The sequence below is a fragment of the Corvus kubaryi genome, unplaced genomic scaffold (assembly GCF_017639235.1).
Source record: "Corvus kubaryi isolate FWS band 111438036 unplaced genomic scaffold, C.kubaryi_AGA036_p1.0 37398, whole genome shotgun sequence".
Classification (NCBI taxonomy): Eukaryota; Metazoa; Chordata; class Aves; order Passeriformes; family Corvidae; genus Corvus; species Corvus kubaryi.
In genome coordinates, this window is record NW_024581137.1 from 9565620 (window position 1) to 9593432 (window position 27813).

Here is a 27813-nt window from a genome sequence, read left to right on the forward strand (position 1 = left end):
CTTTCCCGCGGGGGGGCGGGGGCGCCGTGAGGGCAGTGCTGGGGCTTCTTAGATTCTTACATTGTGAGAGTGGGATTTAGGTAAATTGCCGCGGACGGGAAGGGTGGCATGGAGCCGTTGCGCCTGGGGGCTCCCACAGGGGCCAGGGAGGGTGCGGCGCAGCGAGCCCCTCGGTAGCGCCGTGATTGCACGGGAAGGTGTCACGACGCAATTTCTGTCGATGGTTATCCAGATGCTTTATCTTGTGAACGTCTAAGATGCAGCTGGATGGTGCCAAAACCTCGGCTTTTGGTGCTAGAATTGCCAGTCTGGCGCCACACTTGGGCAAATTGCAGCTGCTCGTAGGCTCATGGAACAATTATTTTAGTTTTTACAAAACTTTTGACTCTAGAATAGGTAAGTTGTAAGTATAAAGCACTGCCGAGTTCAGTGTGCGGCAGTTACACTGCAAAAGAGTAGCAGTAGTTTATGATAAATGTCTTCAAGGTTTTGAAAGGCAAGCTTAAAATATAAACGCCACAATTTTAGAGGTTTAAGACATTGCATTGCTCTGAAAGGCTACTGTTCCATCAGTTGCCGTTTGACATTTGCAAGTGGTCTGTAGGTTGAACAAAAACCACATTAAAGGCCTGCTGTGTTCTGCGTTCTTAAGTTATAGCCTGGAAGTCAGTGCCTTTCCTCAACTCAGCTGCCGGACAAGTTATCTTGAAAATACAGCAGCTGATACAGGAGCAGTTTTTTAACTTACTTGGCATACCACTAGAATGAGTGAGACCTGATCTGAACAAAGTTAAAGCCGTCTGGATCCTGCCAAAATTGTGATCCTGATCCTGCCTGGTTTTGGTATAGATATAAATATTAGTTTGGTTAACACTGATATTCAGTAATTTGATGATACACATAATCAGATTGGGCACTCCATGTTCTCAGTGGGAAAAATTAAGAGTATGGAAGGCTTTTATTTAGAGTCTTGTTCACTTTTTAACACAACCCTTGATTTGAATATCATTTTGGTGTGCGAAATATTTACTGTCTTTGTCCTCCAAGTTTATAAGAGAGATAGTGGCTATTGTAATCCATATTTTTCAGATTTATTGGAGATTTTCTAACTGACAGTGGTCTGTCAAGGTAGAGGAGTACTGTCAGGCCTCATACTTCGTGGCATTGTCCAGGCCATTGCAAAAATGGTTAAAATAGCTTGCAGAAAAAGTGAGCATGTAAAATGGGGAAGTGGTATCAGTATTGCTTTTGTCTGTTGGAGTGTGAAATACTGGATTAAATGCTTTTTCTTTCCTGATGAGTTTTATGGTTATTGTGGTTTCTGTCTAAATAGGTTAACCAATTGAAAAAGGAGATCAGAAAATTTGCTAGGCAATCAAAGGTGCCAAGTACCAACATCCTGCCAGACAGTGGAAAGAAAGTGCAAATAGTACAAATATAGGGAAGGTGGGTTTATTATTACTTATTTGGACTGCAGAGAAAAGCCTGGAAGGAAGAACCCCTGTGATCCCTGCTCAGCCAAGGACAGCCTGACTGAGAGATTTGCTGAATTGCCAGTTCATTGTGTGGGGAGTTACAACATCGGTAGCCCAGATGGATCTTAGGCACGTCTCACTAGACAAACAGGGCCTTGGCAAAAGACCATGGTCTGGTCTGTCCTCAAACCTGCAGGGCTGTGCCTGTCTTCCTAGATTAGGGTTGCACAGGATGGCACAGCGAGTATGGAGTCGCAAATGGCGCACCAAGCAGACGCGTGATTCATCACAGACCAGCTGGGGTGCAAGCTCCATGCAATTGTGAAATACACTGCGCACTTGGAAGAGCGTGCCAGCTGTGCAGCTCTTCCAAAGGATTCCTTCCTGCATTCTGAAGGCCTGCTTACCTGTGGGACTGACCATATGAAGCTGAAAATCCTCTAGGCTAAGCACTACTGGTAAGAGCACTGCTGCCTTTTGCCAAGTGCTCGTTCCTTATGTAAATTAATAACAGGAACACTCTTCTCTTTGCCAGCAGAGTCTCTAGGCAGAAGATAGGTGGAACACAGCCTAGTATAGGGTCATCTATGGGTTAGATGCATGGAAAAGTGAATGGCACAGGTCTCTTGCAGCTTGTCTGATTGTTAGAAATTGGCCATACAAATCCCTCATCCCAAGACACACTGGAGGGCCTGGAAAGCATGAGGCCTCGCAGATACCTGATAGCATCTGTTGTGCTGCAGAAAAATACAGGTATTAGTGCACTCTGGTTATTTGAAAGTGGGTTGCATTTTGTGCACACTGTGTTTTCATAACCTCATAAGGTGTTAACATCATTATTGGCAGACCTGCATCCTCAGGAACAAGCAAACTATTGTAGTTCTTAAATATCCTTTTTCTCAGGAACATTCAGTAAGTGTATTTCCTGTTGGTTTAAGTTGCCAATGGCTACCTTAAAGCCTTCACAGGTTGTACCTGTGTTCTCCAACATCATCAAGTAGTGGACTGTAGAAATCTCTCTTTGTAGCACACTGTATTTTCTGCTTCAAAAGGTGGCCTAGACACTAGTAATACTGTACATCATTCTGTACATTCTGTGGGGTACAGCTGTTGGTCTTAGAAGATGCATATTCAGCACTAAATATCAAAAAAGAAAAAGCCAATGTTTGTTCACAAAAATCCTGAAAATTTTAAGGCATGTCAGACTAAGCTACATGGGTCTAACTTCTGCTATTAAAACATATTACAATCTCAAAAGTAAATTTGGACCTACTTGGCCTTTCACGGTTTGTGAGTCGACACAGGCAGGCAGCTGGGACAACGACGAACTCGCAGCACGAACTCAAAGTGTAAATTGAGGTAAAAATGTAAGGTTTGAAATGGCACAGTGTCACAGGTGTTTTAAATGATTTTTCTGGTAGTTTTCTTATGAACTTCAGTTATCTTGTTTGCATAATAGCTAAATTTTACATGATGTGTGTTGCCTTGCACATAATCTTCATGTAAATCACTTCAGTGAACCTCAAAACAATGCGTAAAATATCCATCCTGATTTGCATTTCACCCAAATCTAAAAACAATTTAGAGCAAGAGAGACACTTGTAGAACTCATCATTTTTTGCTCAGTGGGTGATTCCTGTATTATGATGCTTATTTTAAAATACCATTCAATAATGTTCAGTCATCATTGTATGAAGACCATAGAAAGTTCCATATGAAAATGTTCCACTTCAATGCTACTAAATTCTTGCAAGTTAATGAAATCTGGTAAGTCACAGTAATATAAATACTATTGATTCCTGTATTACTCTCTTGTTTTGCTGCAATGATTTTGAGTGTCTATCTGGATGGCTTTTTTTTTTTTTGCCTTTTCTTTTTTTTTCAGGGGCCTGCTTCTTAGTTCTTGGTTCTCTGGTGCCCCTTGTTCTGTCGCTACCAGCCTTGGTAAAAATTCTCTCTCCATCTTTCTTACAAGACTCCTTCATATGTTAAAAGGCTGCAATAAGTGTCCCTGGAGACTTCTCCAGGCTGAAAAATTCCAACTCTCTCAGCCTTTCTTCAGAGGAGAGATGTTTTAGTCCTCTCATCATTCCTGTTGCCCTACTCTGGAGTTGCTGCAACAGGTCCATGTCTTTCTTGTGCTTCAAGAAAGGAGCAGGATTCCAGAGCTGGACACAATATTTTAGGAGAAGCCTCACCAGAGCAAAGTAAAGGGATCCCTCTGGATAGCATTTCGTCCTTCTGGCATATCAAGTGTATTCGGACTCTCCCTGCTGGGAGGATTTGGGCAGCATTTGTGATAGTAAGTTAACCAGTGCCCAGGCAAAGGAATATGATTACTTACTCTCAATAAACTGAGATGCTGGCTGGCACAATGCTGGCCTGTGCTAAGCAGAGCACTTCCAAGGACTTTGGAACATTCTTCTGGAGCTGGCACGTTCTTGGAAGCTGTTTGCGTGCAGCCAGCCTGCTTGGAGAATGAGAGAATTTATTAGCATAGGTAAGCATGTCCACATTGGTTGGCCTGAGTGCCTAGGAGTATCCCAGACATGCCTCATTTACTGGTATAGGTGTGGCAGTTCAGTGATTTGTAAGTTGGTGCCAAGAATAGCAGAGAACATGTAGGAAAGTATGTACTCACTGAGGTAAGTGGCCTAAATTCTGACCCTTACAGTATTTTCCTTAGAGTTCTACATTGTAAGAACCCATGGGTAATGAGATTGCTTCAGGTGTCTGTGAAGTTACATCTGAAATTTGGATGACCACCAATCCAATACAGCTCTGTAAGTGGAGTTCATATCTAAACTGTAGTTTAGATCTATTTTTTTTTTCCTTCAGATGAAATATATACTTATAGAACACTTCAATGAAGTTTATTGGTAAATGAACATGGAATAAGCTTCAGAACTTTCAGCAAAGTCACATTCTAGTGCTTTCTGTGTGCAAACCAAGTCTTACTGGTGTCAGCCCTATGGAGTGCAGATAGCTTGCATGTAACAGAACCTTGATAGTGACTACTAAAGTACCTTACATTTTCAAAAATCATTTTTCGCTTTTTTGTTCAGATGACAGAATGTCCTGCCTCCTGTAAAGGACAATTAAGCATGGTGAAGTTCAGTGCATTGCTGGCTCAAATTGCTGGCTTTTAGAGGCAAGTATTGAAGGATGCATCTTAAGCAAGCAGAAGAGGAGGAACTGTGTTTTTCTCAGTGAAGGTGCTGGTGAGAGACGTGTGGAGGAGCAGTTGTGCTAATGGTGCTGTGCAGTCACTGGGAACACTGGTTTCATTTTGGGGTTGTTTTGAGGGGTAGAAACAGATGGAAATACAGATTTCCCAGCATTGTCTGTTTACACTTCAGTGCCTGAGTGGATTTGTCTCTGGTCTTAATTTATGTTTACTCTGATCCTTTGGCCTGTGAAGAGATCCACTGATCCTACAGGAAAAAAAGAAGGGGATAAAACATGGAATGAGCATCCCCTTGAAATGAGGGTCCCATCTCCATCAGAGCAGGTGTGGTGTCATATGCACAGTTGGTCACAAGGTGTCAGTGTCAAAGAGCAAGTTGGAGTGAAAGGCCTGGGAAGTTGATCTGCCAGTTCCCTATTCTGCGAATTCGGCAGGAAACAGTTGCTGTGTTGGCCCCTGGCATTGGAAACTGTTGTAGGATTGTTGGAGCTTGATGCCATCGTGCAGGTCAGAAGTCTTTGCAGGGTGGCTTTCGTTTGGTTTGTGCGAAAGACCCAGCAGAAAGCTGAGAACTTCCTAAGGCAAGGTGAGAGCAGGAAGCAGATAGGATTAGGAGCAGGAACAGATTCTGGCCTGAGGAGGAGACTGTTGCCCTTAGGACATCTATCCTGTGTGGTACAGTACTCCACTAGGCAAAGGTAAATATCTCACATACAGCTTTCAGCTGACATGCAAAAGCACAGGCCTTCCAGGTTGTCACATGTAAAGAGCCCATTTTTTTTAATCCAGGAGGATGATTCAAGGGGTTTAAGACTGGCCTGGCTTGCTATGACCTGTTCCAGATTACATCTGTGAAAAACTTCCTAACAAAAACTGCTGTGTATAGCTGGCACAAGATGGCACAGCTTTTCCATCTCAGGCTGTGCTGCATGGGAATTAAGGGCAGGGGAGCCTGTGGGGCCACGGGAATCCCACATTTATAATTCTTTCATTAAAATGTCATTATTTTGGCCCACCCTCCCTGGGATTTCCAGGAACTTCACGAAGCAGCTGGTTTCCAGAACAAAAAACATGTCAGGATAACTCATGGTTGCTACTGAAACATTGTTTTCCAAAACTGTAGTTAGGACATGGTCTCCTTGAGATTCTGTTAGATGCTCAGTAGTTCCTTTATGAAAAACCTTTCAAAAGGGTTACAAAGGAAGATTAGAAGTCCTAATTCTCTCTCTTCCAACTCTGACTAAAGCTGAGTAACAGAACATGCACTACTATAGATCAAAATTTCCTTCTATTTATAGCAAATCAGCACTAGACTCCTTGAACTGTGAGATATATTTATTTTCTAATTATCGTTGTGTTATTTTCCAAGATGCTCTTGCTTTCTTATGCTGTAAAGGCTCAACCTAGTGCATTTTTCTCCTAAGCACAGACTTGCATTTGCAGTTTGTTGTAGATTATATGTTTAAAAGCCATGTCATTCCTGTGTTGCTTCTAGCTTTTTTTTAGGAGTAAAAACACCAAGAGATGCCTCTTCTTGGTCTTCTGCTTTCAAACAAAATCAAGGCATAAGTTATCCTGAAATCTTAAATTCTTAAAAAATTACATTGGCTAGCTGACATCCACTTTTCTCATATATGTACAGTTTGCCAAACGAGTATCACATTATTGCCATGAGAATTCCCTCCCTGCTATCCAGAGCTGCTGTTCCAGCCCATATGGGCATACCCAAGCTCACTGCTTTGGGTACCAGCAGTGACAAAGCTGTTGAGAAACTGCCAGTGTGAAAGCCTTGGAAAGGTTTCTGCAATTTGTTCTGATTCAGATTCACCACCATGCAGCTTAAAGCTACTGGAATACAGGCAAGTCTGAGTTTTTCCCTGCAAACGTGCAGAACTGTACGCTACGTTTGTGACTGTTGCTCCAGTGGTTTCCATTTCCCTTTTCAGAGCCTCTTGCAGAGCAGTGCAATGAGAGCGACCCTCTGTAATTCTACAGACTTCAGCCACACTTTGCCTGTATGTGAACACAGGCGGCGAAGCCATTTTTGTGCTTATTTCCATAAGAAAGCATATTGCTCTCTCACCTCATTCCGTGGGTGGCAGCTGCTTCTGAATTGTGGTCAATATTCTCAGGTGGATTGTGGGTGAGCAAGGAAAGCATCTAAAATCAGTCACGTGCAGGCTTGGAAGTGTTAGGCGTTTACACTTAGAAAAGCAAAAAAGAGTTCTGCAGCACATCCTCTCCTTTCTTTTGGTCTTCTAACCCTCTGACTATGGTTAAAACCAGTTCTTTGTTCAAAATCCTTCCTGCTTCCTGTTAGGGAGCCCCAGCCTCACCTCACCTGGCATCTCTGGGAGAAGCCCATTGTTTTGTTGGATGAGCCAGGAATGGAGCAGAGTCAATCATCTGTGCTAGTATTGTCATTACACTACCTGCTGTTACATTGGCCTCATGATTGTAAGGTGGCTGTTAGCTGGTGATTCATCAAAACGGAGTATTTGTCATGTGCCTGCTTAAAGTCTGAGGTGGTCCAGATTGGGAACAAATTTTATGTTATTCTTTGGCTGTTTGAGCAGGGTCTGTGTAGGAGGGGTCAGTAGATACCTGGAGGGACTGTGTGGAAATCCCATATTTTGAGCCTGCTGCTGATGCCATAAGGAAATAAAAACCACACATAGATAGAATCATACAGATAAAAATGCAAATACAGTGCCTGTGTCTAATTTGTCTTCGTGTTGGGCCATCAAATTCCATTGTATTTCTTAAAATTTTGTGCCTGTATTTCAATCCTACAGTGCTCTACATCACTAATACTTTTATTCCTTCAATTTTACATATCCTCTTTTTTCAAATGAATATTTATGTAGAACTTTCCCACACATGGAAACTGATGAAAATGGGGAGACAAGGTTGTTCTACAAGGAAGGCTAATACTTTTCATTTCCAGTCCCTTCTTCTCGTGCTTATGGAAGGTCCTTCCTGTTTAAGTGACATCCCTGGAGAGTGAGGCATTTTCAATCTAACTTGCTACTTTGTGCTGAAACTGACTTTCCTGCGCGGAAAATCAAGACAGGTAGAGCCACGGAGACAACACCAAAGAATTGGAACAATTGCAGAGGGAAATTCCCATTCACAGCTTGTTAAGTCAGCTTTGCAGTACTTCTGGATGTCTTTGTAAGGGAGCAAGAGGAGAGCAAAGCAGTGAGCACTGAGGAACAGAACTGCTTGGGAAAGGAGAGGATTTTTTCCAGACACAAAGGAGAAATGGGACATGGGGCTGCAGTTTGCTAACAGGCTTCGCCAGCTGGGTCCTGGCCCGGCCGGGGCGCGCCCTGGGGCGGGCGGGCGCCGGGACCCCACCGGGACCCCACCGGGACCCCCTCGCTGTCCTCCGCTGTCCGCGGTGCTGAAGCTCCGCGGGAAGGTGGAGGACGGGGAGCATCCGGCAAACCGAAAAGATTTTAGTGTTTTGCGTGCAGGGGAATGATGAAGAATTCCCTGCGTTGGCTTATAGTGAGGTGGTGGCCGCGGTAGGTCTGTGCAGGGTGGTGGTAAAACTTTGGTAGTCGGAAAGTCTCGTTGGCAGTGCTTGTAGCTGGGATATCGGTTCAACAAAGAGAAGCCTGGACGAGGAACCAGGGCAGAAGTCCAGCTTCGACGATGCAAAGAGCTTGGACTGAAGTGTATCCAAGGCTCCACCTGTGTCCTGGAAGCGAGTTCAAGTAATGGCGGTGTTGGGAGTCTCGCATATTACAACCTTTTATTTCCTGCAGCAATGAAACGGTCACATTCGCTGTCCACCCACCTTCCCACACGCCCACACACACCACCCCAGAAAATAAAAAGAAAAAGAAGTATATTTTTCTTGTTTGAGAATAGTGCTTTTTTACAGTAAAAAGCAAGCTTTTTATGCCCGGTTTCAAACCTGTCACGTGGAGTCATTGCAGCAGAAGGTTTACTTGGAATCAGCAAGGAAATTAATAAGGCTGTTAGCTGGGTTTTGTCGGATCAACAGGAATGAGCTCTGTGTGTGCTTTGCAAGGTGGGAAACGTGAGAGTAGGAATGCTTTGTGTTTAGAAACCTCAGCTCTTCAGGTCACTTTTAATGTGTATCCTTAACCATGTGTAGTCACTGGAAAGCAGGAGCATACACAGTTTATGGCCATGTTTAAGACAGTGATCCTCCCTGCCAGCTAAGCCACAGAGTGGACGGCTGGGAGTAGCCTGCTGCTGGGCTGAGCATTAATGTGCTCACCAGCCCAATGCAGGTATGAGGTACTGCCCACTGTCTCTGGGAGTGGGTCAATCCTTGATATTACCAGGTGTCCATCTTCTGACCCTCTGCATTTCTGTGAGGAATTTAGATCTTTTGTTGTTGTTGTTACTCTGGAATATTTACATGACTGTTTCTGACTCCACAGGTTCTTTCTTTGGGTTTTGTTGGGGCTTTTTCATTTGCTTATCTTGCTCATTTTAGTTTGCTCCATTGACAGGAAATTTTTCTGAATAAAGCCAAGCCAAGGGCCCAGCCAAACCTCAGGTCACATTCAGCTGAACCTCAAAAGAGATGGCTATGATCTCCAGTTTCCCGCTTTGAGGGTTTGATCTCTTTTAATCATTGGTGACATTGTTTGGTTGATAATTAGGTTGATAATCAAGCTGAGTCTCCACTTACCTCTCTGTCTAGTGGGCTGCAGCAGGGTTTGGAGGCTTAATGGCAGCTCTCAAATCAAAATCTGGTATCACAGTATATCCAAACACCAGCCTATTTAATACCCTGACTAACTGGACCTCTAGTATCACCACAGCCCAGCTTCTTCTTGATAATTTTTAGCCTCTTTAGCATTTTGTTATCATCTGGTTTTGGGTGGGGATGGAGATACAATACAGAGCTGGATATAGGACACAGAGTTCAATGAACCTTTGGTCTAACCCGGTAGGGCTGTATTTTTGTTTTTAATATTCAAGTCAGGTTGTCAGCTGATTTAGAGCACCTGAGACAGTTCCTAAAAGATAAGAATTCAAGATCCTAATTTTGTTCAGTGACAGGTTTTACAAAAGCACACAGGTGCCTGAAGTCTAAATTCATTTCTGCTCCTGTAAAATTTAATTGTGTTAGGAACTGAGGCAACAACAATGTCTGTTACAGGTGCCTATTCTTTCACAATTTCCTCTAGCCTGTATGTTGGAGAGTGGCAGACTGGATGGGTATTTGGTGTAATTTGATGCAGTCTTTGATAAAAACAGACTTTCTGAAAACATGTAAAGTCTTCTACACATGGAAAAGTAAAGGGACAATATTAAAATAACTGCTCGTCTAGGTTTTGACAGAGTGAATGTTACCATGGATACCCCAGTCTGTTTACAGTAATAGTAACAAAAATAAATATTTTCAATTCACACCCTGCTTTTCAACTCAAAGGATCCCCAGGTGGTTTACAAATGACATGCAGGGATTACTCTACATGGCACTGAACTGCAGTCACAGGAACTGTCCAATAACCTTTATTGGTGCTGCCTGGCAGTGTTATGATCCGGTTTAAACCCAGAAAAGCAAAGCAAGCTAAGTCTCTGTGCATAAACCAGAAAGAATTTAGAAGTTTCAAAATATTCCCAGAAATGAGATTAAAACCAAATGAGGCTAGATGTTGATGCCAAAAAATGGATGTATTTTATTTAATAGTAAAAGAGGCAAAGAGAAAGGAAGAGAAAATAAAGAAAGAAAGAAATGAAAAAAAGAAGTGTGTGTGGGGGATGGGGGGACAGGGAGAGGTGACAGGGGTTAGGTGGAAGCAAATCACCCATCCGAGGGTCCCAACAAGGTCTCGTTGCTCCCCTCCATCTGGTCTGCTGGTGGTGAGGGTCTCCTGTCGCCGCCGTGGCCACGCCGCTACTCGCCACCACACCACACACCAGAGAGTGCAGAATCCCGTGGATTAATGTACGCTGTGGGCCAGGTGGGAATGGCCACGTGCCTCCTCTTGCAGGGGCTGGCTTGACACACTGTCCCTTGCAACACTGAGGCTCTGTTGCCTCATCTCTGGTGCAGGGTCTGGGGACCCCTTTGGGGGGCCCCTGTGATGGGCCATGTCACCCCTTCTGCTGTGGATGAGCTTCCCCCCCTGGGTGAGGGTCCCTCAGCTGGGCTCCTCTGCACAGGGGAGGATGGGCGGTCACTGCGCCTCTCACCAGAGGCGTTTCCAGCACGCACCCAAAGCATCTCCTCCCTCCCCCCTTTGGTGCAGGGAGTCTGTGCCAGCCTGGCAGCTGATGGCCCTGGGGCTGTGGTCTCCACCTTGGAGGTGTTAAGCCTGTGCTTTGTGAATGTCCCCAGCCCTGAGTTGTTACTTTATCTTATGTTCATCAGCGAGCAGTGTCAGGCCTCAGTCAGGGCCTCATTCAGGGTTCGGTAGTCTTCTCTGCAGCTTTTGTAATACAGTTTTAAAAGTCCTTCAAGAAAATGTTTAAGTCATAAATTGTAATATTTCAGTCTCTGACAGGCAGTCCTGAGTGAACCTGTATGGATTGTTTGGGAAAGCAGAATGTAAATGGCAGAACTGAAATATAGTCAAGACCAAAGTGTTGGAAGTGCTGTAGCTAATAGATGTTATTATTTCACGTGTCAGTCTTGAAAGGCTGAGAATCCTGGAAGACCAGGTCCTCTTTCCTGTGAAAAACAAACAAATAAAAAAAACAACAAAACTCTCCCCCCAGCAAAACAAAACAAATCAAAACAAAACAATGAAGAAAACATTTAAAAACAAAATGTCTGAAGTTTAACAAAGACAAGTGCTAGATTCCACTTCTGGTATGGGACAACCCTGGATGTATGGACAAATTGGGGAATGAGAGGCTGGAGAGAAGCACTGTGGAAAAGGACCTGGGGGTCTTGGTTGATGGCAAGTTAAACGTGAATCAGCAGTGCTCTGGCATCCAGGAGGGCCAGCCGTGTCCTGGAGTGCATCAGGCACAGCATCACCAGCCAGGCAAGGGAGGGGATTGTCCCACTGTGCTCTGCACTGGGGCAGCCTCACCTCGAGTGCTGGGGGCAGTTTGGGGCATCACAACATAAAACAGATATGAAGTTATTAGAGAGCGTTTACCATTACATAAAATAGGGGATGAGAGGTATCACTAAGCATAGGCTGTCTGAGATCCTCCAAGTCCTTTACAAATGATTCTTAAGGGAGTTTGGAAGTGGTTCTTCACTACATAAAATAATGATTCTAATAAGAGCTACTATGCTGACTTTCTTTGAGCACAAGGCAATCCAGGGAGAGCCCAGCGCAGGAATCCTTAGTGCACTAATTCCTGATCCTTGTTTTTACAAAACTGAGCTCACTTCCCATTCAAACGGACATTTTCCACTCTCATTTCACAGCTGTAGAGTAAGACATATGACTTGAAATCACAGCAGCCTTCAAAATAGTACAGTTATTCCAAAGAGCACAGTAATTCCCAATAGTACAATTGATCAAGATCTGTAGATACAAAAGTGCTGCTAGCAAGGATTTTCTTGCTATTTTCTAAGTCCATGAGAGACTTTTCTCTCTCACAGAAGAGGTAGCAGGGAATGTAAACAACTAAGCCACCTGCAACCTTGAAAAGTCTTGTTTATGGTATAGTAGAAAAATATTTTGATAATGGACATTTAGGATTTTAGCCAATCACCCCAAGGGGTGGCTGATCCTTTGTCCAATTAGACTATGAAGAAAAAAGTCTATAAAAGATTTTGTAAAATAATTAAATAAATCAATCTTGCTGCACAATTCCTGCCTGCTGGATCTTCTCTCCTCCTCCTCCCTATGGCTGCAGGACACGGTGATATACCCTAGGGCCCAGGCCTTCGGTAATAAAGATCATCAGCTGTGAAACATCCACTCAAAGGGCTTCAACAGCACCAGCGTTCTGGGCCCTGCTCTTTTACTCTACTGAATTTTCAGGATAAAGGGCAAGTGACTCCATAGCTTTTATCCCTGTATTCCATAGGAAGATTTGAAAGAATCCTCACTATTTGAACTCCAAGGCTTTTTAAGTAGTAATCATCAAAGGGGGAATTCTCTTTCCCTTTACCTGCTGTTCCTGTTTTCTGCAGGGCTATTGCTTGCCATGGAAACAGCTGTGGCTCTCCAGCCATTCTGGGCACGAAGCAGCTGACCAAAATGTTTGCAACTCATCTTGCAAGTTAACATGGGATCTTGGTAAAGATCTGTGAGGCTGCAGATTTTGACTATCCTAAACCCACTTTCTTTGGGCTTGACATCTACAGGGCATTCCAGGGGCAGTGGGCCAGGCTGCTACAGAGCTCCAACAGAACAAAACTGGAGCAGAATCCAGCTATCGTGGATGTTCTCAAATGTTAAGGTTCCAAAGAACCAGCTAGCAATCAGAAACGTGGGGGGTTTTTGTCAGGAGGTACATCTTGCTGCAAAAAAAGGAGGTCGGGCTCTGTACTCAGAGCAAAGTTCAACATTGAAGTGGGCAAGAAGTAACCTGAAACCATTCCACCTTGTGGAATACTCCTGAAATTAATTCCGTTTCTCCTTTTGTCCCCTAAATGTCACTGAAAAGGTGACTTTCCTTTGTTGCTTGTTTTTAGAACTAGCAGAGATGGGAGAAACATTCGCGTTCTTAGTTGGAAGCATTAGTGACCAAATGTTTACTTTTGTTTCTTCACGTCCTTTTTCTTCTCAGTGTTCAGATTGGCGTACAGGGCATACTCGTTTGGTGTGTTGTACTTTTGGGTCCTTTCAGAAATAGGTTATGGACTGTGAGGACATTTTTTTCATTAGCTTTCTAAAAGATTCTGTTGCCACGCATAGATTTGCAAGCATGGAATGGCTGCTACTGTGATGTCAGCAGGAAGTTGCCAGGCCATGCTGCTGTCAACGGAATGTGGTTGCATGGAAACCCTGACTGTCCAGAGCACCTCTCTGACATTCTTGATGGAAAAGGGGTACCCCTGATCCAAGGGTTCTCAGCTGACAGGCTGCCCCTTTGCACTGGGGGTGCCATTTTTTGCTTTTTCAGTGCACAGTCTGCAAAACTGCTGCACAGTGAGGCTAAAATGTTCAAGCAAATCTCTGCTGCAGTTCGCCATTTTTTTCCATTGGCCTATTCTTTCTATACTTGCCCAGACAAAGTCTGGTTGGTGACTCACCTAGCCAGTAAGCAGAGGGTTTTTTCTAGGTGCATCCAATTTGGCTTTTGTATCAATGAGTTTTTATGCTATCCCTTAGTAACTGAGCTGATTTTGAAACAAAATGCTGTTGAGATACCAGGACTTTGGTAAAGCTCATGTCAACATCTCCAGCCAAAAAGGGGATGTCTGTAGCTCTCCATGGGGCGTGAGCAGCTTTTGCAATTGAACCTGCAGGGGTTCTTTTCCTGCATGAGTTGGCCTGTGGCAGTAGGGTCTGTAATTTCCTCAGTTTGATGGCTCAACAAAGATGAGTTCCAAATGCAGATTGGCAGAACTTCTGAGAAGTCTGTCTAAAGACCCTGCAGTTATCTCCAGAACTGAGGGAAAGCAACTTATTTTCTAAATTCTGTGATTAAAAGATTTGATGGTCTGACTTTACAATGACTGTAGAAAAAGAATAGCCTAATATACTGTGCTGTTTTCTTGCTTGCTATGTAAAAGAATTGTCGCTACTGGAGGGATAGCGACGATACTGGAAGAAAAATGCTCTTTATTTGGGTTGGCTCATTCTGTGGGGTTCCACACAACAGGGAGTTTTCTGACAATATCTGTTTTATTTTTCCCTGCCCATTACAGGTGAAGTCACACATGGATACAGAAAAGCCCATGCTTCGGTGAGTCACAAAGTAACCTCTGATGTTCCAAGCATTTCAGGATTTTGGAGCAAGCCACGAACTTTGCCTGCTGCAATAGGTGCCAGCCTTGTAGCCTGAAAGAAAGTCCATGTCAGTGTCTTTGCATCAGCAAAAAAAGGGGTCCCTGGCTGTTTTGTAATTTTCTCTTGAAGAGCTTTTAAGCCGATGAAAGTCTGGTTTTGCAGACAGAAGGTTGCTTGCTGTTTGTTTTTAGCTATGGCGGAATATACAATTCACAACAATATGCAGTGCTGTCTAATTAGCCCATTCTAATTTAGTTTTAGCAACTTAGAATCTCATTTCTATCAAAGTTTATGATTTCTCCTTAGTACAGCTAGAGAGATTGATGCATATAAATAAGATTGTAAATCATTTGTAACTCCCTGTCACTCACACTTCTCTCTGTTCACAGAGAACAACACCAGAATCAGAAGCTGCTTGGGCTCCCTCTGTTTCTAAAGAACATGAGGAGGAGGAGGAAGACAACCAAGCTCCACCTGTTTTTGGACCAGAACCTGAACTTCCAGAATCAGTAAGGGCCAGCTTTTGTCAGCATTGTCTTTGATGTAATTCAGAGCTTCCTGTTTCTGATCAGGCAGCACTGGTCATTCATGGCTGAAATTTGGAAGGCTGGTGTCTTACCGAGACAAAGTGCTTCCCCTACCGCCAGCCACTGTCACCTGGAAAATCAGCTCTTAATTTTCAAGTTTAGTCATAATTTTCCTGTCCTTCTGACAAGGGCCATGACTTTATCTTAGCATTGGATAAGAGGTAGTGTTGTGTCTTTAAATGCTACCTGTGTAAGAGCGAGCTACTTTGTATCAGTGCGGGCTGGCTGTCATCAGCCCAGCCAATCATCCAAAGGTGCAGTTCCCAGCCTTGCAGGATACCTATGGAAACTGTCCTGTGGAGGTAGATGAATGAACAGCTTAGACTATGCCCATAATTTTTACATGACCAAAGCTTGGTGAGAAGAATCCGGCATAGCCCTGCCATATGTCAAGAGAAGGCTGGCCTCTGTATGGCTGGAACATGGTTCCTAATGGCCACTTCCTAAAGCTTGAAATACTGATGAGAAATATCTCTGCTAGCCATGTTTCTGACGCAAACTGATTTCTTATCACAGATCTACACATCCTCTGGAATAGTAGCTGACACCTCACCGGTATCTTCTGTGAGAGACATTCCCACACCTGAGAACTCCAGCACCAGCAGTTTGTCTAGCAGTACCTACCAGGAGCAAAAGAGGATAGAGGAGGAGAGTCTAGAGAAACTGAGTAGGTCTTCTGCAGTTTTTGTCTGATAGAGCAGTGTTAATATTCATAGACAATGAACACTTGCCTTGGTATCTGTTCTTTCCCTCTATCTGTCTCCTCTGAATGTTTCTCCCTTTTCCTGGTTTCCTGTCAAGGTAACTCTTCAGAGGACTGTAGAAAACCAGTCATTGTGCAGGCCATCTGTGCTACGGAGCTGTGTTGTTACCAAAGTGACTTCAGCTCACAGCCCCAAAAAGTGGGGCTGCATTTCTGATCTGCTGGATGGTGTTATCTCCATTTTGAAGTGATCTTTCATTTTGCTCTTTTCAGGGAGCATTGTGACTGTGGGAGACCCCGTCACAAAATACATTGGATTGGAAAAGATTGCCAAAGGGTAAGTCTGACCACAGCTCCTTCTCCAGAACCACAGGCTAGGTATTTTGCTGGTGTAAGATCAAGTGTGAAGTCAGGCAAGCTCCAAACATGTTCAGACACTGGGTTTAGATCCTTCTGTCTCTCAGTACTGATTGGTATTTATAACTGTGATCAGAAGGTATCATCAAAGAACTTCATACAGTCAGTGTCTTGCCTTCAGCAAGGAGCAGGACCTGGAGGATCTCCTGTCCCTCCAGTGCTTGGCACCTCTTTACCTATTTTCTTAGGAGAAATAATTTTTTCTCAAAGTAATGGGGCCCTAGGTAGGTTCAAATAAGAGATCTGAGAACAGAGCAATAAGAGTTCTGAGGGCTCAGCAAGGCAACATGGAAAAAGAGTGAAAAATGTTACTTTCCAGTTTTTGCAGACATGTTCCATGCCCCACCCCTGCCCCCGCTTGGGTTTTGAACTAAAGTAAATCCAGTGTGTATATCTGAGATTTGTACCAGCCCTTCATGTTGCACCGAAGTTTTCTTTTGGACACCCTCCATGGCAGAGGGCTGGTGGGCTGCTGTGCTCTTGGCTGAAGAGTAGGTGATGCCAGGTGTTTCATAAACACTCCAGGCAGCAGAGACCTGTCTGGGCAGGCTTTCACCTGTAGGAAGGAACTAAATGGCTTTTCCTTTCTTTGCTGCTGGTTTGTTTCCAGAGGTTTCGGAACGGTCTATACAGCAACTGATACTGCCACAGGAGGAGAGGTAAGTGTCAATAATCCCAGATTTTGCAGCTCTTGAGTAGTTTCCCCTCCGATGTGAGCTGTGGCTGGAGCGTTGGGTCTCCAGGAGATCTTTCCTGTAAAGGCTGTTCCTCCAAAGCGCAGACTAGCATCAGCCTGCCCAATCCATTTGGGACAGCTCTTTGGGGCTACATCTTAAGGTTTCTGAAAGCTCGTTTCTGGCTGACAGTGAATACATCTGATTCTTCCTGGTAGCTTCTTATCCCGATGCAGTGCTACGCTTTGTAACTGTGCTTAGAGGTCTACAAGGGACCCAGGGCCTATCCATAAAATGCCATGGAGTGGATTGTTTATTTTTAAACCCAGGAAAGAACTGCAAATTTAAACTGTTCAAGAATGTTCTTTAGAGTTGCAAAATCAAAATTCAACAAGCTAGGAAGTGGTAGGATTGTGTTTTTGGGGGATAACTTTAATGATCCTTTTAGGATGGCATTTTACCCGTGATGTCTGTCTGTGTTTGCTTTGTTATGCCTTCAAGAGCAACAGTTGCATTTGAAAGAATTATCAAACGCCATAGAATTCCTAAAGGATTCCCAGATATTTTGTGATATTTTCACAGGAACAAAACTGCTTTGTGCTTGCAAACCATGTGTGAATGGTAATAGTGGTGATAAACTAAGGCCACCAAAGAATTTAGGTGCAGAGAGTGTTGTTAGAGCTTTGGGGTTGATAGCTTAAGAGATCATTTTTACCAAGCTGACAAGGCAAAATGTCTATGGCCATGTGTCCTAACTAGCACCTGAGCTAGCAGAGACATGGACTGTCATAATGTCAGTGGCTAAGCTCTGATGGGTAATCACAAGGCAGTTTGGCATAGCTGGGCTCCATTACTCCAGAAACACTCACTCCATGTTCATTCTGATCTCATTCCAGAAACGCTCACTCCATGTTCATTCTGACCTCGTGCAACAGGCTTCTCAGGTTAATGGTTTTCAATGTCATTTTAGGTGGCCATAAAGCAAGTCAGTCTCAGAAAACAGCCCCAAAAGGAACTAATTGTCAATGAACTTCTAGTTGTAAGGAACAATAAGCACCCCAATATTGTTAACTATTTAGACAGGTAAGTAGTTCTGGTATTGTCACATGAATATTCGTTCATGTACTGCAAGACAAAGGTTAATAAAACCCCTTTGGTCACTGCTGGAGAGCTGAGCTTTTTCTTTTATTTATCTATTTGTATACAAAATATGGGAGGAGAGTGCATTTTGTTTACATTAATCTTTTCTGGCATGCATTGTTGGAAGCCTGTTTTGAAACACCTGGGTCAGCCCTATCTGACTAAAACAACAGCCTCTAAGTTCATTACCTCAATGTGGTTTTGTTGGTTCAGCTTGGTTCAGGTTTTTCTTTTCTTAAGTTGAACCTATTTTCTGTGTTTTATGATAAGTGCTGATAACTCATCATAGAAATTATTTCCCTGCATTTTTCACTTTCTTGCTCTAAGACATCTCAGTTTTCATGGATGGGCCTTTCTCATTTTCACTGCACAGATTCCAAGTACTGTTTCACCTAGAAAGAATGCCTCTTCCTGTTATTCTCTGTTCATTTACAAGTGCCCTGGAAAGAGGAATAAACTGTAGTGTTTTTCCTAAGGTAATTTAGCTATACACATTCATCTCCATGACACGGTTTCCTTCTTTCAGCTACCTCGTTGGGGATAAACTCTGGATAATTATGGAATACATGGATGGAGGACCTCTAAGCAGTGTCATTAAAGAAGTCCATATGGCTGAAGGAGAGATGGCAGCCATCTGCCGAGAGGTAAGGGATGCCACTGGTTCTTCTGATTGTTTGGGCAGGCTGGTACTTCTAGATAGGTGGTAAGAATAGGAGCGATTTCATGTTCAGAGCTTTGTTTCTGTGTTGCTTTGATGATATGGAGAAGCAGGAATATCTTAGGTGGAGGGCCTACCAGTACAACTGTTGTGGTAGTCTCTTTTTTTTTAAATTTTATTTACTTTTCTCAGCTTCTCCTCTTTGAGCATTTGCCTGGAGCCTGTCTGTATGGCACTCCTTGCCTGAAAAGCAAACATGCTGGTAGCAGACTTTTAAACTAACAGCAAACAATTGTTTGTCACCTGGATGGAGAAAGCCCATGCCCTGCAGCAGCAGTCATTCTGTGTGTTTGCAGGGGACAGGATGTAACAACAATTGCCATTTCTCTTTCGAGAGGTAGTGTGCCTTCACCTAAAAAGATACTGCTCTGCTACTGATGAAGCAGCACATGTGCGTGGTGTTGTCAAAAATATGTCTTTACAACACCATGTTCTGCCACTACTCACCTTTCAGCTAGAGCAGAAGTCCTTTTGAGCCATTTCATTTCTTGGGTGATGAAATTGGGTCATTAATTTTTACCTTCCTGTTTGTTTTTTATCTATCAGTGCCTGCAAGCACTAAATTCCCTTCATTCCAACCTTGTGATTCATAGAGATATAAAAAGTGAAAACATTCTTCTTGGAATGGATGGATCTGTCAAACTAGGTAGGTATTCTTGGTCAGGCACAGCATTCCTGGGATGTGGGGTGTGGAGCTGCTTAAGACTGACCACCAGCTCCCCAAGAGCAGTGCCTGTGGAAGTGCACGGACCACTGCTGCAAGCTAAGAGTACAGCTGCAATGTGCAGAGAGGTCTTGAGAGAAACAAGGTGTCAAGAGTGGCTTTGGTTTTGTGTAACCCTTCCAGAGGGGAGGAAGTGAGATCTAAAGCTTCAAGTGAATAAAAGCCACTGAGTGAAATGTGGAGGTTTCTATAAGTGACCAATTCTATATTTCCTCAGTTACCACCCTGAGGAAACAGAGCACAGCTGCTTGTCCAGCTAGATTCAACACCACATTCTCAGAGTGGAAAATGCTTTGGTTTAGTTTCTTAATTCAAGCTGGCTTTAACAACACTGGGTTTCCTCCTCAGCTGATTTTGGCCTTTGTGCTCAGATGACTTCTGAGCAGAGCCGGCGGAGTTCGATAGTTGGGACGGCTCACTGGATGGCACCAGAATATGTGAATAAGGATGCATATGGGACCAAAGTTGATATTTGGTCCCTTGGCATTGTGGCGATAGAAATGCTGCAAGGAGAACCTCCTTACTCTAAGGAAATTCCTCTCAAGGTAAGGTGCAAATACTAGCAGATGCCACTGTCTCTCTAATCTGTCTCATGTTTTGACTCCTATGAGACAAAATCCCATTCACCTCAGCTTGGACTAGTTCAACCAAGGCCCATCTACCAAAAGCTGTCCTTGGAACACATCAGCATCTGGTGTAGCTTTGGCTACATCAACTGTAGCCAAAGCTCAGAAGAGGAGTGGCATGTTCCAGTTAAAAAATGGCCCATTTTGGCCTTCAGCGATGCTTCAAATTTCTCATGCCCTTTTTGAACTCTTTGAGCTGTGTCTCAGAAGGACAAGAAATTTTCAGTGGCAAGTTTCTCCAGCTGGGGAATTTGAAAGAAAAGCATTTCAACCACGCATGCAGGTGCAGAAGCCTTTTCAGTCTTGCACCAGTGCCAGCTACTTACCTGAGCCTTTCAGGAAGTGCCTCTGGTTCTAGGAAAGCCTTAATTATTCATTACCAAATCCTTTTCTAAAAGTATGTTTTAGCACAGTGATTAGCTTCATTAATGCATTTATTTGGGTATCAAAATTAGCAGAGAGTTACCATAGAGATGAAATTATTCCTTTTTCCGATTAGATGATTAAAAGTTTTTCTTTGACCATGGAAGTGAAGCTGATTGGGAATTTGGAGTCTGATGAAAGACAGAGTTGCAAGTGGCTCCTGTCTGTCTGAGTAGACATTTTCATCATAAAATATTTGTGCACGTAACTAAATGTGTCTGATTGGGTTCCTTCCATGTGTTTCTGTTCCTTTAAGCAAGGTATAAGTGGATGCATTTCCTTTTTGACATCCTGGTTACCATTTTTATCAGGAAGAGAGCAAAAAATTTGACAACCTTTTTTTTTAATGTAAGCTGTACTTTAGAGACCAGTGAGCACTGCAGAGATGAATTGTATGTAACAATGCTTGGAAATAATGCAGTTAGAGCAAATTCACTCTTTAAAAAAGCCTGCAAAGCCTGTAAAGTCAATCCTCAGAGTAGTAAAATGTGCTTTTGGCTCATGTAGTTCCTACTAACTTGGTCAGCCCATGAAATTAGCTGTCAAGGCAAGATCATTTGCATGTCAGAATAGCTGTGGCTGCTATTTTGTGGGGTCTTTTTGCTGGTGCAGAAAAATCATCTCTAACCCTCTGCCAGGGAAGAAAGTGCCACTGAAGGCTGGAGCTTAAAAAATATGGTCTATGTGAACAGTTATGAAAGAAACAGGTGGAGTCTCGTGCTTCCTTTTCCTCTAGGCCCTGGATCTCATAGCTAACAGAGGGATACCGAAGCTGGAGAATGCTGAGCAACTGTCTGTTGTGTTCCAGGACTTTCTGAACTGCTGCTTGCAGACCGATGAGGATACTCGATGGTCTGCTGAGCAACTTCTGCAGGTACAATGTGAAGCAGCTGCAAGTGAAACAGCTGTCCAATGGATTGGTTTTCTTGTCAGCTAAACTCAAAGGCATCAGAGGACCTTCCCCTCACATTAATGTCCAGTCTGGATGCTTTTCAAGTGAAAACTGAGTAGAATCATAGAAAAGTTTGGGTTGGAAGAGACTTTTAAAGGTCACATAGTCCAACTTCCCCATTATGAGCAGGGACATCTGGAAGCAGATCAGGTTGCTCCGAGCGTGACCTGACCTTGAATGTTTCCAGAGATGGGGCACCTAGGACCTCTCTGGATAACCTGCTGCAGTGTTTCTCCACTCTCTTCATAAACTGTTTCTTCTTTAGACTTAATCTGAATGGACCCTCTTTTGATTTGAAAGCATTTCCTTTTTTTAACAGACCCTATTAAAAAATGCATCTCCATCTTTCTTAGAACCCCCTTGGAGCATTGAAAGACCTCAATTAAGTCTCCCTGGGGCCTTCTCCAGGCTGACCAATCCCAAGTCTTGCAGCCTTTCCTCATAGAAGAAGTGTTCTGTCCTCTGATCATTTCTGTGGCCCTGTTTTGTATTTTGGTAGCATGTTCAGTTTTCCCTGGTGGCAAAAGAACTGCAGTAGGATAATCCCAGGTGTGGAGGCCTGAAATGGTGCTGGTGGTGAAGGAACCCAATGAAACCATCCCAGCCAAGTGATCCAAGATCTGGCTGTGGGAAGGAGGGAGTTGTTGGGCGGCTCCCTGTGAGCAGAGGGGCCTTAGCTTGTCCCTCCTACCTTACTCTCAGAGGTTTCTGACACCAAGCCACACTTTTAGAGGTTTCTGCCACCAAAACAGGGACAGCTGAGTGGGACTTGTCACAGCCCTTTTTGCTGCCTGGCACAGTTGAGCAGATGAGAACTGCTACAGGGTTGCTGCCAGGTTTTGTGGCAGATTGGGAGCTGCAGAATATGCCACTTGGCTGTCCCTGCTGTGAAGGCGCCAGCATATACAGGAGGTGCAGGGGATGCAAAAGTAGACACTGTTCTCCCTTGCTGAGTCTGATGGACTCAGCAAGCCAGAGCTGAGTCCATCAGTGCTCCACTACTTGTTTCCCTGCTCTTGTCTTGGTGCTGAAAACCTCAGTGGTCTTCAGATCAACACATGGGCCCAGATCCTACTGGGATAAACATTTCTTAGCTGTCTTTGAGTTTCTTGAAGAACAGCTTATGGTCCTCATCTTTTTTGACAACTAAAATAACCCATGTCTACAAGAAAGAGGACCCCTAAGTCAGTATTTTGTGTTTCTTGAAAGAGGAAAATTCCTGGACTTCAAGCAGCATTCCCAGAGTCTTGGCAGGGCAAATATTGCATCAAGCTGGAGAGACACCTTGATAAATTGATTAATATAATTATGGGCCAAGTATTCCAGGTACTGGACATGGGATAGGAATGTACTGGACATGAAGATGGAGGTGCAGATAGTTTCCTCAGACCTATTTCTACGTCTTTCTAGTATCTCAAGGAATAGTGCTGGAGCCTGTGAGGAAATTAGTTTGGAAAGTCATGGTTCATTTGTTTTCTTTTCCTTTGGGCAGCATCCATTTTTACTCTCAGCCAAGCCTCTCTCCAGCCTCACCCCTCTGATCATTGCAGCCAGACAGTTGAGGGAGGACAGGAGACATGACAGCGATGGAATTTCTTTATCCAGCGCCAGCAATGGGTGGCACTCAGAATAAAAACTGTTCAAAACATCAATTGGAAGATACCCTTCCTTCTCATGCTGTGATTAAGACGTACATTCACTTTTAATTGTCACTCATTTCTTAAAGATGCAAAGTCCTATTTATGGGGGGGGGTTTGTATGGTTTGGGATTGGAGAAGGGTCTCTTTCATTCCTAAACTCCAGACAACACTGCCTATGGAACATAGCCCACTGGATGGTTTTTGCCCAGTCATGGTACTCCTAGATGGGGAAGAAAGCACATTTGCATTTCTAACCAGACACACATGAAGAGTGGGGCACACAAAATATCATGTGGAGATATGGGCTTTCAGCTGTAGCGCTGGAGGGTTTCAGCTCTCAACCACTGGATTTGTACAACTGATCTCTTTGCCTGGATGAGAATCTTACTCAAATGAAAAAGCAACAAGATCAGTCAGTGCACTCTGAAAGGGCCCATCTGACGCAAAGCTGTCAATGGAAACATGAGGTGAGAGCAGGCCCAGCCACAGCTGGTGCGGAGCCCCAGCAGAGCCCTGGCAGAGCACAGAGCAGCCTCAGCATTCGCAGCCTGGAAGAAGGAGCTTGTAGCAGCAAGCAGCAGCAGACCAGCCCTGGATGCTTGCCTCTTCCTGGGACCAGACTATTCATGCCATATCAGAGCCAAACTGGCAGTGGGGTGCTCCTGAGGGGAATGGTGGCCATGTCACGAACTGCACAGCCTGGTGGGATTGGCCACCTTGAATCTGTGCAGGCGTAAAGAAGTGCTGAAGAGAGCAGAGTGCTGATGTCACTGCTGAGGAGGCTGCTCTCCTGGGAGTCTGGCAGCTAAATATTAATTAACCATCCCTGATTTCCTGGAAAGCACAACAGGCCTGGTTTTTCAGATGGCTGCTGAGATGAGCAGCTCTGGTTTCCTGAACAGGGGATCCCCAGGGGAAGCTGAGAGAGCTGGCAGGAGTGTGCAGCTGGCACAACAGTGGCTGATGGAACCTGGATGTTTCAGGAGCAATGGTGGCCGAGTGTTCATCTCCCCGGCCCCATAAGAAGCTCCTGGGGACCGCCAGCATCCAGGGAAGGAAAACAGGCTGTGGCACATCAGATCATGCAGAAGAGCATGCAGGAAGGGCACTGAAGCTCTGCCAGCTTGTCCACGGAGCAGTAGTACCCGATGGGGAGAAAGCCATGGCCTCTCTAAGCTCTGCGCCCACCACGACTGATGCAGCTGTCCAGAGAGAGCTCCAGTGGGATCCTGCTGCCACCCGGGTGTCAGCTGCAGGCTGTGCCCCGCTCTCAGGTCAGTCCGAGATGGCAGCAGTGAGCACAGCTGTGGGAGGTGAGCCCAGGGACTCCTCTGCTTGCTGCCAGAGCTGTGGGAGGAGGTGAGTAGTTATACACTATATTATCTATACACTTATCTATTTATCTGACCACTTAGTGCAGTATAAATTAGAGGGTTTTTCTTCCAAGCTCTGTGTCCACAGCCCATCCTTTTGGCCAAATCCAAATTCTTTCTCAACTGTTCAGTGTTTGGAAAGTTGGCATGGGCTGATTCATGTTTGTGCTTGATGGGGTAATTGCCTGGGCTGTTGAGAGATTTCAACCTTGTTGTTTTCCTTTAGTTCTTCTCCTTTCTGAAAAGAAGGGAAAATTAATAAAGACTCTTTGATTTCCAGGTTGTTGGCAGCCAAAAGAGGAGCTGCCATCCACCGAGGAAAGAAAACAGGGAGATAGGTCAAAGAATGCCCCTCATTTCTCTGCAGGATGTTTGAGACATATGACATATGTTTGTTCCTCTTTCTGCTAGAAACTTGCTGCTTTTGACTTAAAACAGATTTAAACTTCCAAAGCCACCTGAGGGATGCTGAGGGCAGTTGGAGGATCACCCCTCACAGCTCAAACATCTTATCAAAACCTCAATCTTCAGAAGGAAACTTTGGCATACCCACAGTGGGCAACAATGCATAAAGATCAAAATAACACTGCTGGGTTTAACAGCATTTATGGAATTAAAGAAATTAAGAATGAAGGTTTGTTTTCTCTAACTTCCAGGGTGTTTGACATGACAAGAGGAAGGAGCATCGCCTGTGGGAGGAGGAAGGATGTCTCCCCAAGATTAAAGCTTAATTTGTGGTTTTACTAGGGGTAAGAAAAAGTTTGATAGAGAAACTCATGAGATTGCTTTTCTACTTGGTTTATTAACAAGAGTTATTGATTAGTAAATGTAAGAGTTTAGGGGGTTATGTTTGGTCTTTTTGCCTTTATTAAAAAATGTCACACCCAAACTAGACAGAAATTCAGAAAAGTAGAACTGACCAATTGAGTTAGAAATAAAGGAATTAAAATGCCTGGGTTGTTTTCTTACTTCCAGGATGACTGCCACAATGAGAGGAAGGAACACTTCTGTGAGAAGCCATCACCTGCAGGACAAGGAAGAGTCTTTTGCCAAGACCTAAAAAAGAATTTTGGGGCTAACAGGGCTTAGAGATGGAATAGGGAAATTAATGAGCTTTACTACCTGTTTTTGTCATAAATTTATAGTCATGTGCCACATTCCAGATGTCACTTGCCCCAAGTAACAATGAACAAAGCCCTGGGGAGTTAAAAGCTGGACACCTGGAATCCAGAATTTATAGCCCTCCAAGGACATGTTGAAGTAACCAGAAGATAAAGAAGACACTAACAAAGATGATTCAACATGTACTGGAGACTCTCTGTCTGGGAAAAAAGATAATAAAAAGGCTAAGAGATGTGGACTAATTAGCATGAGAAGTGAGAAATCAATAACCAATAGAAGATAGAATAATAACTGATGCAAAAAATTATGTCATTTAGAACCAATGGACAGTAATTTCTTTGCTAAAAATGTATAAATAAGTGAAAAGTTTTGAAAGTCGTGTGCATCTAGGTGGAGCACCTCAGCCTGGAATAAACTAATGCCTACTCCCTAATACTACGAAAACAGAGTTAGAGACTTTCATTTATCCAGATGTTTTTGGCAACATACTGGCAAGCCTCTGGGAATCTGCAGCAAAACTCCAGAAAGCGTCAGTGAGTAAGAGCAGGAGAGACTGTGGGAACAGGACAAGAGGCATTCAGCAGGAATTATGGCAAACTGAGCAACATGCACATGCACACACAAACCAGACTGGCAGACTCCTCCTCCTGAGTGTTGCTCCCACGGAGTGTAAGCTCCTAACAGCACCTTTTTTTACCTAAGAAGGTTTAAAAATGGAATTCAGAGCGCTTAAAGCAATCTGCCAGGAAAACCAGGAAAATCATTGCTATTCCGTGCAAAGTTAAAATGTGGGGTCCAGGCTGGCAGAGCTGACACAAAAGGCTGTCAACAAGCCAAACCAATTTTCAAAGCCTGGCTGGGGAAACTTCGGTGCTTGGCCCTCCTGTGGAGAGGAACAACACACCAATGCCCTGTGATGTTTTATTTTGGTTTGGTCTTCGCTTTTGATGTTTGTCTTTCCACAGGAAGGAAGATCTGGGGTTCCAGGTTTTTCAGCCATGCAAGCTTGAAGTGTGAAATAATAACAACTACTCAGATACAACATTTCCAACACTTGCGCCTGCAGTTAATTTTGGCCTCAGAAGGGCAGGCTCAGCTCGGTAATGTACGAGAGCCCCTGCTACAAAGGCAGCCACTGCAATGAAGAACTCTCAAGCAGTTCACCAGCCTTCATCCTATGGCTGCCTCTATGGCTGAGAAATGTAGACAAACAGACCAAGTATGAAGTGTTTCTAAGGAATAATTTTCTTCATGACTGGTCATTTAGGTCACACACCTACCTAAGCACTGATACTCAGCCTAAGAAAGCAAAGGGATAGAGAATTATTCTTACTAGATCCGGAAAGCACAGGTTTTAATGTCATCTAAAGGGAAGGTAAATACTGGAACTGTCAGGGGCTTGGGGTTTTTTATTACTTTGTGGGGTGTGTTTTTTTGTTTTGTTATTAATTACCTGTGCCTTCTTTTCTCAGTTTAAAAATAAAGAGAATAGACAGAGATCTGGGCCTTTGCTATGTGTCTAGTTTTGAAACCATACTAGCATTTGTGAATGGCTCCACAGAAGTTTTTTTCCAAGCTGGAGGGTTCTCCAGCCCCAAGATCACCACTGATCAGTGCATGACTCCAGCAAGAGCAGTGGAGAGAGAGCAGCTGGTCAAACTCTGATAGTGAAATCTGGGAGGTTGCATATTGTCATCATGCAAGTAATCTCTATGTGTCAGACTGAAAGAACAATTCTAAAGAATTGCTCGATTAGATTAGAAACTTTCAAATTCTTTGGATCTACAGCCACAGCTTTTCCCACTTACTAATGATTATTAATTAATTAATGTAGCTGGACATCAGAAAATGTCCCAAAGCACTGCACAGAACCAGTGGAGGAGACACTGTTGCCATTCTATAGCTCTATAGATAACACTCGAAGTATACTTAGCTGGCAAGTATTCAAAAAAACGCAAAACCACGTTCCTTATAGATCTTCAACATTATTTTTCCGCAGGAAACCAAACATCAAACAGCAACAAGAGGCAGAAATAGTACTTACAATTCTGCAACGCCTTCTAACACCATATTTAAAATTCCAGTTTCAAGGGAAGTAATGCCCAGAATTCTAGGAATATTCCAACAATGCATTTATTGCTCTTCATCACAATATGAATGTGTGAACCTATGCCACAGGTTTTGTAGATAAA

At 43.8% G+C, this 27813-nt stretch overlaps 1 protein-coding gene across 1 annotated transcript; it reads left to right on the forward strand.

Annotated features, from left to right (window-relative positions):
- Positions 1–25: 25 nt before the first annotated feature.
- Positions 26–26056, forward strand: LOC121671828 (serine/threonine-protein kinase PAK 3-like). The gene is made up of 15 exons (XM_042044053.1): positions 26–80; positions 12758–13829; positions 14441–14478; positions 14912–15031; positions 15626–15776; positions 16086–16149; positions 16840–16888; positions 17874–17986; positions 18570–18687; positions 19308–19407; positions 19834–20030; positions 21271–21408; positions 22979–24485; positions 25156–25248; positions 25475–26056. Exons 2-13 carry the CDS (start codon positions 13556–13558, stop codon positions 23117–23119), a joined length of 1503 nt encoding a protein of 500 aa, XP_041899987.1. The 5' UTR covers positions 26–80; positions 12758–13555; the 3' UTR covers positions 23120–24485; positions 25156–25248; positions 25475–26056.
- Positions 26057–27813: the final 1757 nt, after the last annotated feature.

Bases quoted from the DNA above. Each gene is read 5' to 3' on its own strand.
- LOC121671828 (XM_042044053.1), top strand. From the start codon at position 13,556: ATGTGGTTGCATGGAAACCCTGACTGTCCAGAGCACCTCTCTGACATT. The intron at 15,777-16,085 runs GTAGGTCTTCTG...TGCTCTTTTCAG, and splicing joins GGAGAGTCTAGAGAAACTGA to GGAGCATTGTGACTGTGGGA. The intron at 20,031-21,270 runs GTAAGGTGCAAA...CTTTTCCTCTAG, and splicing joins CTAAGGAAATTCCTCTCAAG to GCCCTGGATCTCATAGCTAA.